The sequence below is a fragment of the Nerophis ophidion genome, linkage group LG07 (assembly GCF_033978795.1).
Source record: "Nerophis ophidion isolate RoL-2023_Sa linkage group LG07, RoL_Noph_v1.0, whole genome shotgun sequence".
In the NCBI taxonomy this organism is placed as follows: domain Eukaryota; kingdom Metazoa; phylum Chordata; class Actinopteri; order Syngnathiformes; family Syngnathidae; genus Nerophis; species Nerophis ophidion.
In genome coordinates this window covers 75,899,353-75,915,288 of record NC_084617.1, presented here as the reverse complement: position 1 = coordinate 75,915,288, position 15,936 = coordinate 75,899,353, and the positions used below count along the sequence as shown (strand labels likewise).

Below are 15,936 nucleotides of genomic sequence, written 5' to 3'. Positions count from 1 at the left end.
GTCTCAAGAAGGTAAGAAATACAAGTGTGTGTGTGTGTGTGTGTGTGTGTGTGTGTCACAGGGAAATACGTGATGTAGCTGACATAGAGATAATAAAACACAGCATGTGTGAGAATTCAGGCTGACAGGCAGAGAAAATGTTTTTTTTTCCTCTCCTTTTTTTTTTTTTTTTTTTTTAACACCAGCTTCCTTCCTTTGGTGAATTGTAGGCCAGAGGTGGCGGAAACACGTCAGTCACGTTCTGCGCGAAGCTTGCCTGAGTCTCCCTCGCAGACGAAGGTGATGCTAATACGGAGCCAAGATTTGAATCACCGCTGTCGCTTTAAGGACTCTTGTCAAAGCCTCATTATGCCGCCGGAGAGCGCGGCCAGCCACTGAGCAACCAAGGGACGGAGCGGAGTGGATTTGCGGGGAGGAAAAAAAAAGCTAACATTATCCCAAGCCGGAACGGACCGTGCGGAGTTTGGATTTCCACGCCAGACAAGGCGGAGGGAATACTGCGCACACGTCGAGTCGGATTTAAAAGTCAACACAAGCGGGATTAATCAAGCGAGCTGTTTTTTTTTTTTATTTTATTTTATTTTATTTTTTTTGCGTGTGTGGACACCGGATCATGGATCGTGGAGGTGACGCGACGTGATTTGGATCCGCTGCCTCGGCGTCCGTGTTGTCGGTACAAAAGTTACAAAGATCGTCTATTTTGCGGAGATTTTTGCACCTGCGTCGTGTGCGCTTTTTTTTTTCTTTCACGTCCCCCCCATCTCCCCCCCTCCTGTGGATATACTCGCGTATCGTAATGGATATTTCCACTCAAGGTCATTGAGTGTTTTAAGACATTTGTAGTCGGCGTGTTTGACTCTCCTCCCGACATGGATGGGAAACTGAAGCAGGGTCGGAGATGTCGGCCCAAGCGGGAAAGAGTGCGGAGGTTGCAGGGGACGGCCGGGAGCGGAGACCCGGACTCCTTGTGCCCCGACAGGGAGGGACACTGCCCGGGGAGGGACGCCGCTAAAAAGACGCCGCGCCCCGCATCGGCAGCCAGAGCCCCGCGCGCCCCGAGGCGGAAAAGACGGGAGTCCAGCGGCCAGGAAGAGGACATCATTGATGGATTTGCTATTAGCAGTTTTATCAGTCTGGACAGTCTGGAGGTAAGCAAAGCAACGCATCATCACATGGTTGACGAGTACCCCCAAAAAGTACTCCTTTTGGGTGTACCCTGGCATCACTTGCTGGTGGGGTGGTGTACCCATTTATCCAGATCTGGGGTGTCCAAACTTTTCCCTTTTAAGATACTTTTTGTAATACAAATATACAAATACAAAAGACCAAGAAAAAATATACAGTGGTACTTATGATTTTTTTTGTACTTATCAGCCATTTTTCCAAGGAGACTCCTTTTGAACACTCCTCACACATTAAAGGCCTACTGAAATGAGATGTTTTTATTCAAACGGGGATAGCAGGTCCATTCTATGTGTCATACTTCATCATTTCGCCATATTTTTGCTGAAAGGATTTAGTAGAGAACATCCACGATAAAGTTTGCAACTTTTGGTCGCTAATAAAAAAGCCTTGCCTGTACCGGAAGTAGCAGACGATGTGCGCGTGACGTCACGGGTTTTAGAGCTCCTCACATCTGAACATTGTTTACGATCATGGCCACCAGCAGCTAGAGCGATTCGGACCGAGAAAGCGACAATTTCCCCATTATTTGAGCCAGTATGAAACATTTCTGGATGAGGAAAGTGAGAGTGAAAGTCTATTAAAAAAGGCGATTCAGATGTTATTAGACACATTTACTAGGAGAATTCTGGAAAATCCCTTATCTGCCTATTGTGTTGCTAGTGTTTTAGTGAGGTTACATAGTACCTGAAAGTCGTAAGGGTGTGGCCACGGGTGTGGTAACCACAGTGGGAGGAGGTAATAGTCTGCAACTGCTGCAGGAGGACGCCATCTCCGCTCGTAACTACGGTAAGAGCCGACTTATTACCACCATTTTCTCACCGAAACTTGTCGGTTGACATGTGGTCGGGATCCATGTTCGCTTGACCGCTCTGTTCCATAGTAAAGCTTCACCTTTGGGAATTTTAAACAAGAAAACACTGGCTGTGTTTGTGTGGCTAAAGGCTAAAAGCTTCCCACCTGGCTCAAATGTGGCCCCCGGGCCTTAATTTGCCCAGGTCTGCACTAGAGTCTACATCAACTGAGTGTTTTTGTGCTTATCAGCCATTTTTCTTAGGAGACTCCTTTTGAACACTCCTCACACATTAAAGGCCTACTGAAATGAGATGTTCTTATTTAAACGGGGATAGCAGCTCCATTTTACGTGTCATACTTGATCATTTCGCCATATTGCCATATTTTTGCTGAAAGGATTTAGTAGAGAACATCCACGATAAAGTTCGCAACTTTTGGTCGCTAATAAAAAAGCCTTGCCTGTACCGGAAGTAGCAGACGATGTGCGCGTGACGTCACGGGTTGTAGAGCTCCTCACATCTGAACATTGTTTACGATCATGGCCACCAGCAGCTAGAGCGATTCGGACCGAGAAAGCGACAATTTCCCCATTATTTGAGCCAGTATGAAAGATTTCTGGATGAGGAAAGTGAGAGTGAAAGTCTATTAAAAAAGGCGATTCAGATGTTATTAGACACATTTACTAGGATAATTCTGGAAAATCCCTTACCTGCCTATTGTGTTGCTAGTGTTTTAGTGAGATTATATAGTACCTGAAAGTCGGAGGGGTGTGGCCATGGGTGTGGTGACCACAGTGGGAGGAGGTAATAGTCTGCAGCTGCCGCAGGAGGACGCCAACTCCGCTCGTAACTACGGGGAGAGCCGACTTATTACCACAATTTTCTCACCAAAACCTGCCGGTTGACATGTGGTCGGCATCCATGTTCGCTTGACCGCTCTGTTCCATAGTAAAGCTTCGCCTTTGGGAATTTTAAACAAGAAAACACCGGCTGTATTTGTGTGGCTAAAGGCTAAAAACTTCCCACCTGGCTCAAATGTGGCCCCCGGGCCTTAATTTTCCCAGGTCTGCACTAGAGTCTACATCAACTGAGTGTTTTAGTGTTTTTTCAGCCATTTTTCCAAGGAGACTCCTTTTGAACACTCCTCACACATTAAAGGCCTACTGAAATGAGATGTTTTTATTTAAACGGGGATAGCAGGTCCATTCTACGTGTCATACTTGATCATTTCGCCATATTGCCATATTTTTGCTGAAAGGATTTAGTAGAGAACATCCACGATAAAGTTCGCAACTTTTGGTCGCTAATAAAATAGCTTTGCCTGTACCGGAAGTAGCAGACGATGTGCGCGTGACGTCACGGGTTGTGGAGCTCCTCACATCTGAACATTGTTTACAATCATGGCCACCAGCAGCGAGAGCGATTCGGACAGAGAAAGCGACAATTTCCCCATTATTTGAGCCAGTATGAAAGATTTCTGGATGAGGAAAGTGAGAGTGAAAGTCTATTAAAAGAAAAGGCGATTCAGATGTTATTAAACACATTTACTAGGATAATTATGGAAAATCCCTTATCTGCCTATTGTGTTGCTAGTGTTTTAGTGAGATTATATAGTACCTGAAAGTCAGAGGGGTGTGGCCACGGGTGTGGTGACCGCAGTGTCTCTGGTGGGAGGAGGTAATATTCTGCAGCTGCCGCAGGAGGACGCCATCTCCGCTCGTAACTATGGTTAGAGCCGACTTATTACCACAATTTTCTCACCGAAACCTGCCGGTTGACATGTGGTCGGGATCCTTGTTCGCTTGACCTCTCTGTTCCGTAGTAAAGCTTCACCTTTGGGAATTTTAAACAAGAAAACACCGGCTGTGTTTGTGTGGCTAAAGGCTAATGGCTTCCCACCTGGCTTAATTTGCCCAGGTCTGCACTAGAGTCTACATCAACTTCAGATCTATCCGTCAATTCTAAGTTTTATCAGTTTGGACAGTCTGGAGGTAAGCAAAATAAACATGTCTGTTGATGTGAACTCTCAAAAAGTACCCCTTTTGGGGGTACACTCGCATCACTTAATGGTGGGGTGGTACCATATTTCCTTGAATTGCCGCCAGGGCGCTAATTAATTTAAAACCTCTTCTCACGCTGGTGTTTACCAAAGGCATGCGGTAAATTTAGTCCTGCGCTTATAAATTTGAGTGTGATGTAAGGATACCATCATGAAAGCACATTTAATAAAAAAAATGTTATTATGGTCTTACCTTTACTTATAAATGAAGTCCATGCGCAGCTCCTTCTGATCAAAATCATCGATAACTTGTTTATAGAAGTCTTCCTTATCTTTCTTCAGTTTTAAAAGTCTCTCTTTCTCTATCGAGATCTTCCTTTATTACCTCCTGCTTCGATTGAAAGTCCAGTTTAGAAAACTGTTTCATTTTAGATATGTAATCCTCCATGTTAAAAGTGCAAGCGAGAGGAAAAAATAAACGATCGCTGCTTGTTGTCACTTCTTCTGCAGCCGAGTAGTCGCAAGAAGGATCACTAGCGCCCTCGACCACCAGGAGGCGGGAGTCATTTAATGACTCATATTTGACACACGCAGCTACGGTATATTAATAAAACATAGCTGCTTACTGTTCTTTTTAGCATATTCAATAGCTTGGACCTTAAATCCTACTGAATAGCTCTTAATCTTCTTCCCTTTATGCGATTTCAAATGATTGGAATCAGCCTCCTCCATTTTGAAAATGATGACAGGTGAAGTGTCACTCGTGACGTGACGAGTTTGACCCGGTGGAAATTCTAGACATGCGCTAAGAAAAATAATATTTTGCGAAACAAGTTCAATCCTGAGCCGGCGGTAATGCTAAGCATGCGCTAATTATTTGGCGAAACGAGTTTGACCCGGCAGTAATTCTAGTCAGGTGCATACTATATACCCGGCGGAAATTTAAGGAAATACGGCCCTCGGAGCTTCTGTCCATTCATCCAGATCGGGGGTGTCCAAACGTTTCCCTTTTAAAGATATTTTTTTGTTGGTTTTTTGAAATACAAAAGGCCAAGAAAAATATACATCGGCACCTCCGAGTTTTTCTGTTGCGTGTCAGCCACTTCTCCGAGGAGGCTCACAAAAAGTACACCATTGCACCTTTTGGGGGTACAATGGTAGTCTGTGATTGTGTACATAAGTGGGTGCCCCCACAGGCAAGTCTGTGCCAGAAGATTAAGAATTCTTCAGTCTTATTAGCAAGGAGTCCATGGTCAACAAGTCCTCGCAAGGGTGGGGGCGAGTCCAAGGTTGTAGTGGGAAAGGCGTGAGTGCTGTCAATCAGGTTATTCTTTTCAAGGTGAAGACAATTTAGGATAAAAACAAAAAAGGAGACGACATTCCTTTGATTGGGACGGCGTGGCGCAGTGGGAGAGTGGCCGTGCGCAACCCGAGGGTCCCTGGTTCAAATCCCACCTAGTACCAACCTCGTTGTGTCCTGAGCAAGACACTTCACCCTTGCTCCTGATGGGTGCTGGTTGGCGCCTTGCATGGCAGCTCCCTCCATCAGTGTGTGAATGTGTGTGTGAATGGGTAAATGTGGAAGTAGTGTCAAAGCGCTTTGAGTACCTTGAAGGTAGAAAAGCGCTATACAAGTACAACCCATTTATCATTTATCTATCATTTATCATATACCAAAACACACATTATCGTAAATATATCAGCAGGCCTGGAGGTTAATGACGCAGCGACATATTTGTGCAGGATGGCCAATTCGGATATTTTTGGGTCAAATCTAGGGATGCACCGAAATGAAAATTTGTGGCCGAAGCCGAAACCGAATAAAACTTAACCGCTTGGCCGAAGGCCGAATACCAAATACCGAATAATGAATGCAGTTTTTCACAATTTTTAGCTGGCGATTTGTCCAGGGTGTACCCCGCCTTCCGCCCGATTGTAGCTGAGATAGGCGCCAGCGCCCCCCGCGACCCCGAAAGGGAATAAGCGGTAGAAAATGGATGGATGGGGATGCATAAATAGCCTAGAATAAATGTTTACACATGTTTTTCAAATAAAGTCATTTTTTATTGAATATTGACATTTTTTAAATATTCCAGTAGCCTTTGCTTTTCAAAAAAAGCACAACATTTTCCATTTATATTAGGCCTTCAAACAAAACATGCATTCCAAAAAAAAATAAAGTGCCTTAAAGTGGATAAACCCACAACAAATGAATTATTGTCCTTTTGGCAAAAGTCTGCTTAGCCACAGTAGATATGCTAATAATGTAAACAAAGTAAATCTCAATTAAGTGTGTGCTTGTAACCTCATACACTTATACAGGTAGCCTACACAACAGGCTAATAATGTAAACAGAGGCCCCACTAAATCTCAATTAAGTGTGTGCTTGTAACCTCATACACTTATACAGGTACACAACATATCCCACGTTGGTTGATTGCGTCACCGCGTCAAAAAATTGCGTCACACGCCACTATTCGGCCTTGTTTTTAACTCATTCCACCGAAGGCCGAATGTGGCTTTTTTTGCCATATTCGGCCGAATATATTCAGTTACCGATTAATCGGTGCATCCCTAGTCAAATCCTATCTCTTTCTGTCGGGGTTTACATGACAAAAAAAATGCAATGTCTAATGTGAACTCAATCTGACCCACATGCAAACATGACATCATCGCACTGCACGGAAGTAAACATGGCTCTGATTTTAATAAGTTCCAGTGCTGGCACATTTTTTGCAATTTCTTTAGACTTTTGTGCAGTCAAGGTCAATATTTTTCTTAACGGAATGAGGCCGTGTTAAAGATGAAGAAGATCGAGGGCAAGCATTTTGACTTTGTGGGACATTATGATGTACTCTCCGATACAAGGCCACATATGGGCAGAAAAAAAAAAATATATCAAAATTGAACTGCAGTGTGAACAAGGACATAATGATTACAAAAACAAACAGCACAACAAATATTTGGTGACACAACCATCAACTTTAAGTAGTTGAATTCAGCCACCTGGTTAAAGTTGTTTAAAGTGCAATTTTATTAAAAATATCCATCCATCCATCCATCTTTTTCCGCTTATCTGAGGTCGGGTCGCGGGGGCAGCAGCCTAAGCAGGGAAGCCCAGACTTCCCTCTCCCCAGCCACTTCGTCTAGCTCTTCCCGGGGGATCCCGAGGCGTTCCCAGGCCAGCCGGGAGACATAGTCTTCCCAACGTGTCCTGGGTCTTCCCCGTGGCCTCCTACCGGTTGGACGTGCCCTAAACACCTCCTTCGGGAGGCGTTCGGGTGGCATCCTGACCAGATGCCCGAACCACCTCATCTGGCTCCTCTCCATGTGGAGGAGCAGCGGCTTTTTTATTACATTTTTTTTATTAAAAATATAAATTTTTTAAATCTCTGCTTTTCACCCTTACACATATCACAGCACCGCTCTCATGTACGCTCTTTTGCAGCAGTCCTGTGGAAATGTCTGCGTATTTAAAGTTCCAGGCACTCAATGTGGTGTGGAATTTATAAATTAGTTTCACTCATTAAACGATTAATTGAAGCAACAGAATCTAAATCAAAGCACTTTCCTAATTAAATGAATCAAATGAATTGTTGCACCCCTACTCCAGATATAGTGTCGATTAAAGTTAAAGTACTACTAATAGTGATACATATTAGTGTTTCTCACCTTCCTGATCAAAATACTGGCCCTGTATCTAAAAATACATCGATAATGATTGTTCACATATATCAACTCATGCAATTGCACTTGACCCGTGTTTTTCAACAAGTCTGTGTGGAGATTATTTAATTTCACCTAATTGGGTTAAAAATATGTTAATTTATAAACCAGTAATTATAGTCTGCAAATGATGTGTTGTTGTTGAGTGTCGGTGCTGTCTAGAGCTGGGCAGAATAACCGTGTGATACTCTTCCATATCAGTAGGTGGCAGGAGGTAGCTAATTGCTTTATAGATGCTGGAAACAGTGGGAAGCAGTGTGCAGGTAAAAAGGTGTCTAATGCTTTAACTAAGAATAAACAAAAGGCGAGTGCCGCTAAGAAAAGGCATTGAAGCTTAGGGGAAGCTGTGCAGAACGAAGCTAAAACTGAAATGGTTGCAAAGTAAACAAAAACAGAATGCTGGACGACAGCAAAGACTTACTGTGAAGCAAGACATTGTACGTCCTAACATGACATGACAATCAACAATGTCAACAATCAACAGTGTCCCCACAAATAAGGATAAAAACAACTGAAATATTCTTGATTGCTAAAAAAAAGTAGATGCGGGAAATATCGCTCAAAGGAAGACATGAAACTGCTACAGGAAAATACCCAAGAAAGAGAAAAATCCACCAAAATGGGAGCGCAACAAAATAACTAAAACATTACACACAGGAAAACGGCAAAAAGCTCAAAATAAGTCAGGGCGTAATGTGACAGGTGGTGATAGTACACCTACTTTGAGACAAGAGCTACAAACCTATATAAATGCATGCTTGGTTATGCTTTAAAGTCATATCCAACATTTGCGACAACGACTTTTTACTGTCAACTTAGTTTTGTTTTTAAGGATTTCTGCTGGTGGTGTGTCTCCAGATTTTTTTTTAACGCAAAACATGTGCCTAGGTTCAAAAAAGGTTGAAAAACACTGCACTCGACAGTTCTTTATTGCACAAGCGGTCCTCGAAGTTTAAATACTTGGTTTAGGGCAGGGGTGCCCACACTTTTTCTGCAGGCGAGCTACTTTTCAATTGACCAACTCGAGGGGATCTACCTCATTTATATATACATCATTTATATTTATTTATTTATGAAAGAGACATTTTTGTAAACAAGTTAAATGTGATGTGCACGCCAGCTTTCTGAGGGATCGCTTGTGCACGCCAGTTTTCCGAGACTCTGTATTTAGTTAGCGCAGGCAGCATGAAGCAGGGCTTTTATTGTGAAGATAGGAAATGTGCAGTCGGCCTTTAGAGTTTTGACGGAAGGGACGGCGCGAGAGTCTCTTGAAATAAAAAGTGTTTCTCGCCTTCCTCTCTGTCATTTTTTCATAATAATGAACTGGCAGCAGCCAGCGTCATCTCACAAGACCCTCGGGTGCCGTGAATGTCAATCAAGCAAGCTACGGAATTTGCCGCCAATGTTTTTCTTGTAAAGTGTGGATGAATTAGATGCCAAAAACCAAGCACTTTCATGTGGTATTGTACAGAAAGGACAACTTTTTTTCTCCTCCATTTGAAAATGTGGGCGTTATCATCATTACTGTCTGATTCCAATCAATGCAAGTCATCAGAATCAGGTAATACACCAACTTATATTCTTGTCTTTGTGAAAGAAAGACATCTATATGTGTTACACATGCTTGTATTATCATTAAACACATTTAACTTGTTTACAAAAATGTCTCTTTCATAAATAAATAAATATAAATGATATATATAAATGAGGTAGATCCCCTCGAGTTGGTCAATTGAAAAGTAGCTCGCCTGCAGAAAAAGTGTGGGCACCCCTGATTTAGAGTTTTGGACACCCCTGATCTAAATCATTTTTGACAGACTCCATTTGTAATCAGTAAAGTGCTTGATGAACTGCAAACATATCACATTTGTCAGCAATGTGAGGTCCTTCAGGATGCATTAAATGAGTTTAAGTGTAATTGCTGCTCCCAAGGGTTCCAGATGGCTCTGATCTAAAGGCCCCATCATACTGGCCGGCTGTATAATTCCGCATAGTTCAGTGTGAATTAGAGCGTAGTTTGCATTGAATATTACGAGTTCAAGTTGTTGCCTAGCGTCAGCAGAAGGGCCATTAAGAAAAAAGAAACAGGTGTTGCTGCGTCTCAAATGGCTTGGATTGTTTTGTATTCAGCTTCCACTGGAGATGTTCGTGCACTGCTGGCATTTTGCTTGTTGATGCACCTCCTTTTGTAGCGGTTTTCTCTTACAGTCTGATGCAATGTGCACTTTAAATCGTTTCTGCTGCTGACAAAATATGCTGTCGAATGACATATTTTGAATCCTATTATATGTTGAATGACAAAACAGTACTCCCGTCGGGACATTGACTGTCAAGGCAGACTGTTTTTGTTTCCATGGGTGTAATGGGGGAGCGTTTGCTTTATTGGAGCTGAAATATAAATCTGTAGCTTTAATAAACACAGTTAACGCGTCCCCATGGGTCTATATTTCAAGATGATGACCTAATTTGCAAACCAAGGATGATAGTGTCAGGCACCTAATTTCAGCAACTGCCACCCATGCAGACTCAGTGAAGGAATTAATCAGTCGTGACTCTTTCTTCCTACACATCCTTGTGCTTAGTTTTACAAACCCCGTTTCCATATGAGTTGGGAAATTGTATTAGACGTAAATATAAACAGAATACAATAATTTGCAAATCTTTTTCAACCCAAATGCACTAAAAAGACAAGATATGTGATGTTCAAACTCATAAACTTATTTTTTTTTTTGCAAATAATAATTAACTTACAATTTCATGGCTGCAACACTTGATTGATTGATTGATACTTTTATTAGTAGTTTGCACAGTACAGTACATATTCCGTACAATTGACCACTAAATGGTAACACCCGAATAAGTTTTTCAACTTGTTTAAGTCGGGGTCCACGTTAATCAATTCATGGTAAAACGTGCCAAAGTAGTTGGGAAAGGGCATGTTCACCACTGTGTTACATCACCTTTTCTTTTAACAACACTCAATAAACGTTTGGGAACTGAGGAAACTAATTGTTGAAGCTTTGAAAGTGGAATTATTTCCCATTCTTGTTTTATGTAGAGCTTCAGTCCTTCAACAGTCCGGGGTCTCCGCTGTCGTATTTTACGCTTCATAATGCGCCACACATTTTCCATGGGAGACAGGTCTGGACTGCAGGCGGGCCAGGAAACTACCCGCACTTTTTTTTTTACGAAGCCACGCTGTTGTAACACGTGCTGAATGTGGCTTGGCATTGTCTTGCTGAAATAAGCAGGGGCGTCCATGAAAAAGACGGCGCTTATGTTGTTCCAAAACCTGTATGTACCTTTCAGCATTAATGGTGCCTTCACAGATGTGTAAGTTACCCATGCCTTGGGCACTAATGCACCCCCATACCATCACACATGCTGGCTTTTCAACTTTGCGTCAATAACAGTCTGGATGGTTCGCTTCCCCTTTTGTCCGGATGACACGATGTCGAATATTTCCAAAAACAATTGGAAATGTGGACTCGTCAGACCACAGAACACTTTTCCACTTTGCATCAGTCCATCTTAGATGATCTCGGGCCCAGAGACACCGGCGGCGTTTCTGGATGTTGTTGATAAATGGCTTTCGCTTTGCATAGTAGAGCTTTAACTTGCACTTACAGATGTAGCGACCAACTGTATTTAGTGACAGTGGTTTTCTGAAGTGTTACTGAGCCCATGTGGTGATATCCTTTAGAGATTGATGTTGGTTTTTGATAGAGTGCCGTCTGAGGGATTCAAGGTCACGGTCATTCAATGTTGGTTTCCGGCCATGCCGCTTACGTGGAGTGATTTCTCCAGATTCTCTGAACCTTTTGATGATATTATGGAGCGTAGATGTTGAAATCCCTAAATTTCTTGCAATTGCACTTTGAGAAACGTTGTTCTTAAACTGTTTGACTATTTGCTCACGCAGTTGTGGACAAAGGGGTGTACCTCGCCCCATCCTTTCTTCTGAAATTTTTTGGGAAGCTGTTTTTATAGCCAATCATGGCACCCACCTGTTCCCAATTAGCCTGCACACCTGTGGGATGTTCCAAATAAGTGTTTGATGAGCATTCCTCAACTTTATCAGTATTTATTGGCACCTTTCTTAACTTTTCTGTCACGTGTTGCTGGCATCAAATTCTAAAGTTAATGATTATTTGAACATCAAATATGTTGTCTTTGTAGCATATTCAACTGAATATGGCTTGAAAAGGATTTGCAAATCATTGTATTCTGTTTATATTTACATCTAACACAATTTCCCAACTCATATTAAAACGGGGTTTGTACATGCAGCTTTACAGCACAAAGACTGCATGGAAAATCAGCTAACAGGGAATTGCCATGAAAAAAGCTGAACAGTGGAATTGTCAAATGATGATAGTCAGCCGGACCATCTGTCAACAAGTCTTATATTGCCTTTCCACGTTACTTGGAATGGATTTAAATAGCAAAAACATGGAATAGGTTTTAGTGGATAGCAGGTGCTTGAACTCTAATCACCAACAACTATTAAAGGGCTTTTGAAATCCCAGAAGGAAGCAGCTATTATAGATCAAATATAATACACCTCATTAAATCTGACTATAAGATTACCATAAAGCAGGATTATCTTGCTATTTAGTGTCAGGGATGTCACAGGCGTGCTTACATCCTGACATATTTATGAAGCAAACGTGTGAAGGAAGAATCCTCATGCGTGCTATGATCTTGTATCTGTGATTATTTCTGCCCTTATGCGCTTCTCACAGCTGCTGACTGAGAAAAAGACTTTGAGGATGTCACAGCCGCTAAGTGCCTTTTACTGGCTTCTCCCGTGCCAGCCTGCTGGTGTCCGTCCACACTTTGCTCCTAATGACTGATTTGTACCGCGTGCAGCCGTCATATTTCTTCTTCATTTGTGGTTTTAAATCAGTGTGCGTTTGTATTTGCTCCCGTCATTATACTAAAGTGGATGTTGCTGAGGAAATGCAATTATTGTCATTTATTCTCATTTATAAAATGCCCGATCCATGCTGGCTGAGCACAGGTATCAAGTCACTCTTTTACAAACCCTGTTTCCATATGAGTTGGGAAATTGTGTTAGATGTAAATATAAACAGAATACAGCCATCCATCCATCCATTTCCTACCGCTTATTCCCTTTTTGGGGTCGCGGGGGGCGCTGGCGCCTATTTCAGCTACAATCGGGCGGAAGGCGGGGTACACCCTGGACAAGTCGCCACCTCATCGCAGGGCCAACACAGACAGACAACATTCACACTCACATTCACACACTAGGGACCATTTAGTGTTGCCAATCAACCTATCCCCAGGTGCATATTTTTGGAGGTGGGAGAGGCCTATCCCCAGGTGTATGTCTTTGGAGGTGGGAGGGGCCTATCCCCAGGTGTATGTTTTTGGAGGTGGGAGGGGCCTATCCCCAGGTGCATGTCTTTGGAGGTGGGAGGAAGCCGGAGTACCCGGAGGGAACCCACGCATTCACGGGGAGAACATGCAAACTCCACACAGAAAGATCCTGAGCCTGGATTTGAACCCAGGACTGCAGGACCTTCGTATTGTGAGGCAGACGCACTAACCCCTCTGCCACCGTGAAGCCCCAAACAGAATACAAGGATTTGCAAATCCTTTTCAACCCATATTCAGTTGAATGCACTACAAAGACAACATATTTGATGTTCAAACTCATAAACTTTGTTTTTTTTTGCAAATAATAATTAACTTAGAATTTCATGGCTGCAACACGTGCCAAAGTAGTTGGGAAAGGGCATGTTCACCACTGTGTTACATCACCTTTTCTTTTAACAACACTCAATAAACGTTTGGGAACTGAGGAAACTAATTGTTGAAGCTTTGAAAGTGGAATTCTTTCCCATTCTTGTTTTATGTAGAGCTTCAGTCCTTCAACAGTCCGGGGTCTCCGCTGTCGTATTTTACGCTTCATAATGCACCACACAATTTCGATGGAAGACATGTTTGGACTGCAGGCGGGCCAGGAAAGTACCCGCACTCTTTCTTATCGAAGCCACGCTGTTGTAACATGTGCTGAATGTGGCTTGGCATTGTCTTGCTGAAATAAGCAGCGGCGTCCATGAAAAAGACGGCGCTTAAATGGCATCTTATGTTGTTCCAAAACCTGTATGTACCTTTCAGCATTAATGGTGCCTTCACAGATGTGTAAGTTACCCATACCTTGGGCACTAATGCACCCCCATACCATCACACATGCTGGTTTTTCAACTTTGCATCGATAACAGTCTGGATGGTTCGCTTCCCCTTTGGTCCGGATGACACGATGTCAAATATTTCCAAAAACAATTTGAAATGTGGACTCGTCAGACCACAGAACACTTTTCCACTTTGCATCAGTCCAACTTAGATGATCTCAGGCCCAGAGACGCCGGCGGCGTTTCTGGATGTTGTTGATAAATGGCTTTCGCTTTGCATAGTAGAGCTTTAACTTGCACTTACAGATGTAGGGACGAACAGTATTTAGTGACAGCTTCAACTAATTGTTGAAGCTTTGAAAGTGTAATTTATGTAGAGCTTCAGTCGTTCAACAGTTCGGGGTCTCCGCTGTCGTATTTTACGCTTCATAATGCGCCACACATTTTCCATGGGAGACATGTCTGGACTGCAGGCGGGCCAGGAAAGTACCCGCTCTCTTTTACCACGCTGTTGTAACACGTGGCTTGGCATTGTCTTGCTGAAATAAGCAGGGGCGTCCATGATAACGTTGCTTGGATGACAACATATGTTGCTCCAAAACCTGTATGGACCTTTCAGCATTAATGGTGCCTTCCCAGATGTGTAAGTTACTCATGCCTTGGGCACTAATACACCCCCATACCATCACGCATGCTGGCTTTTGAACTTCGCGCCTATAACAATCCGGATGGTTATTTTCCTCTTTGTTCCGGAGGACACCACGTCCACAGTTTCCAAATATAATTTGAAATGTGGACTCGTCAGACCACAGAACACTTTTCCACTTTGCATCAGTCCCTCTTAGATGAGCGAAGCCGGCAGCGTTTCTGGGTGTTGTTGATAAATGGGTTTTGCTTTGCATAGTAGAATTTTAACTTGCACTTACAGATGTAGCAACCAAGTTTGGTTACTGACAGTGGTTTTATGAAGTGTTCCTGAGCCCATGTGGTGATATCCTTCACACTGATGTCGGTTTTTGATGCAGTACCGCTTGAGGGCTCAAAGGTCCGTAATATCCTCGCTTACGTGCAGTGATTTCTCCAGATTCTCTGAACCTTTTGATGATTTTACGGAGCATAGATGGTAAAATCCCTAAATTCCTTGCAATAGCTCGTTGAGAAATGTTGTTCTAAAACTGTTCGACAATTTGCTTACAAAGTGGTGACCCTCGCCCCATCCTTGTTTGTGAATTACTTAGCATTTCATGGAAGCTGCTTTTATACCCAATCATGGCACTCACCTGTTCCCAATTAGCCTGCACACCTGTGGGATGTTCCAAATAAGTGTTTGATGAGCATTCCTCAACTTTATCAGTATTTATTGCAACCTTTCCCAACGTCTTTGTCATGTGTTGCTAGCATCAAATTCTAAAGTTAATGATTATTTGCAAAAAATGTTTATCAGTTTGAGCATCAAGTATGTTGTCTTTGTAGCATATTCAACTGAATATGGCTTGAAAAGGATTTGCAAATCATTGTATTCTGTTTATATTTACATCTAACACAATTTCCCAACTCATATGGAAACGGGGTTTGTACAAGCTTCTGTTTGAAGGCTAAAGTAAATGAAGCATGCTATGGTTGTACGTGAAACAATACTCTCATGTCAGCTACTTGTTGGTAATTGGTCTGATTTGCATGCAAATTGGTTCTGGTACATTAAATAATGTTGTTGGTTGCAGTAAAATGATGCAAGCGGTTGTGAATTGGTACAAAAAACTGCAATTTTGACTGATTGCTCCGTGCTTCAAACGGTACTCATTCCTTTTCCGCTATAAACTGCAATTGTGTGAGTTGATGCCGTGTTTGAATTGTGTACTCAGTCCGTGTCTCATGACTCATTCTGTCACCTTCCTGCTCGGATGCTTAAGTAGAGTTGCCGACCTACACTACCTGTGCTAATTGCTCATCAATTATGAGTAGGCTAGCACTTGCAGCGTTTTACCCGGGAATAGTGCTGCTGACCTATTACATCACACTCCGATAAGCTTGCACTCCTGGTGGTGGGAGCATGTGGTCCTTTCGCCCCTGTCAA

General features: G+C 42.7%; 1 protein-coding gene across 9 annotated transcripts in view; it reads left to right on the top strand.

Moving 5' to 3' along the window:
- Positions 1-266: 266 nt before the first annotated feature.
- Positions 267-15,936, top strand: part of fbrsl1 (fibrosin-like 1) — an 886,448-nt gene continuing 870,778 nt past the window's right edge. For all 9 annotated transcript variants that reach the window (XM_061907119.1, XM_061907121.1, XM_061907120.1 and 6 more), the window contains exon 1: positions 267-1,148. In XM_061907119.1, the coding sequence (XP_061763103.1) occupies positions 870-1,148 (279 nt within the window). In that variant the 5' untranslated portion in view covers positions 267-869. The remainder of the gene's footprint in view (positions 1,149-15,936) is intronic.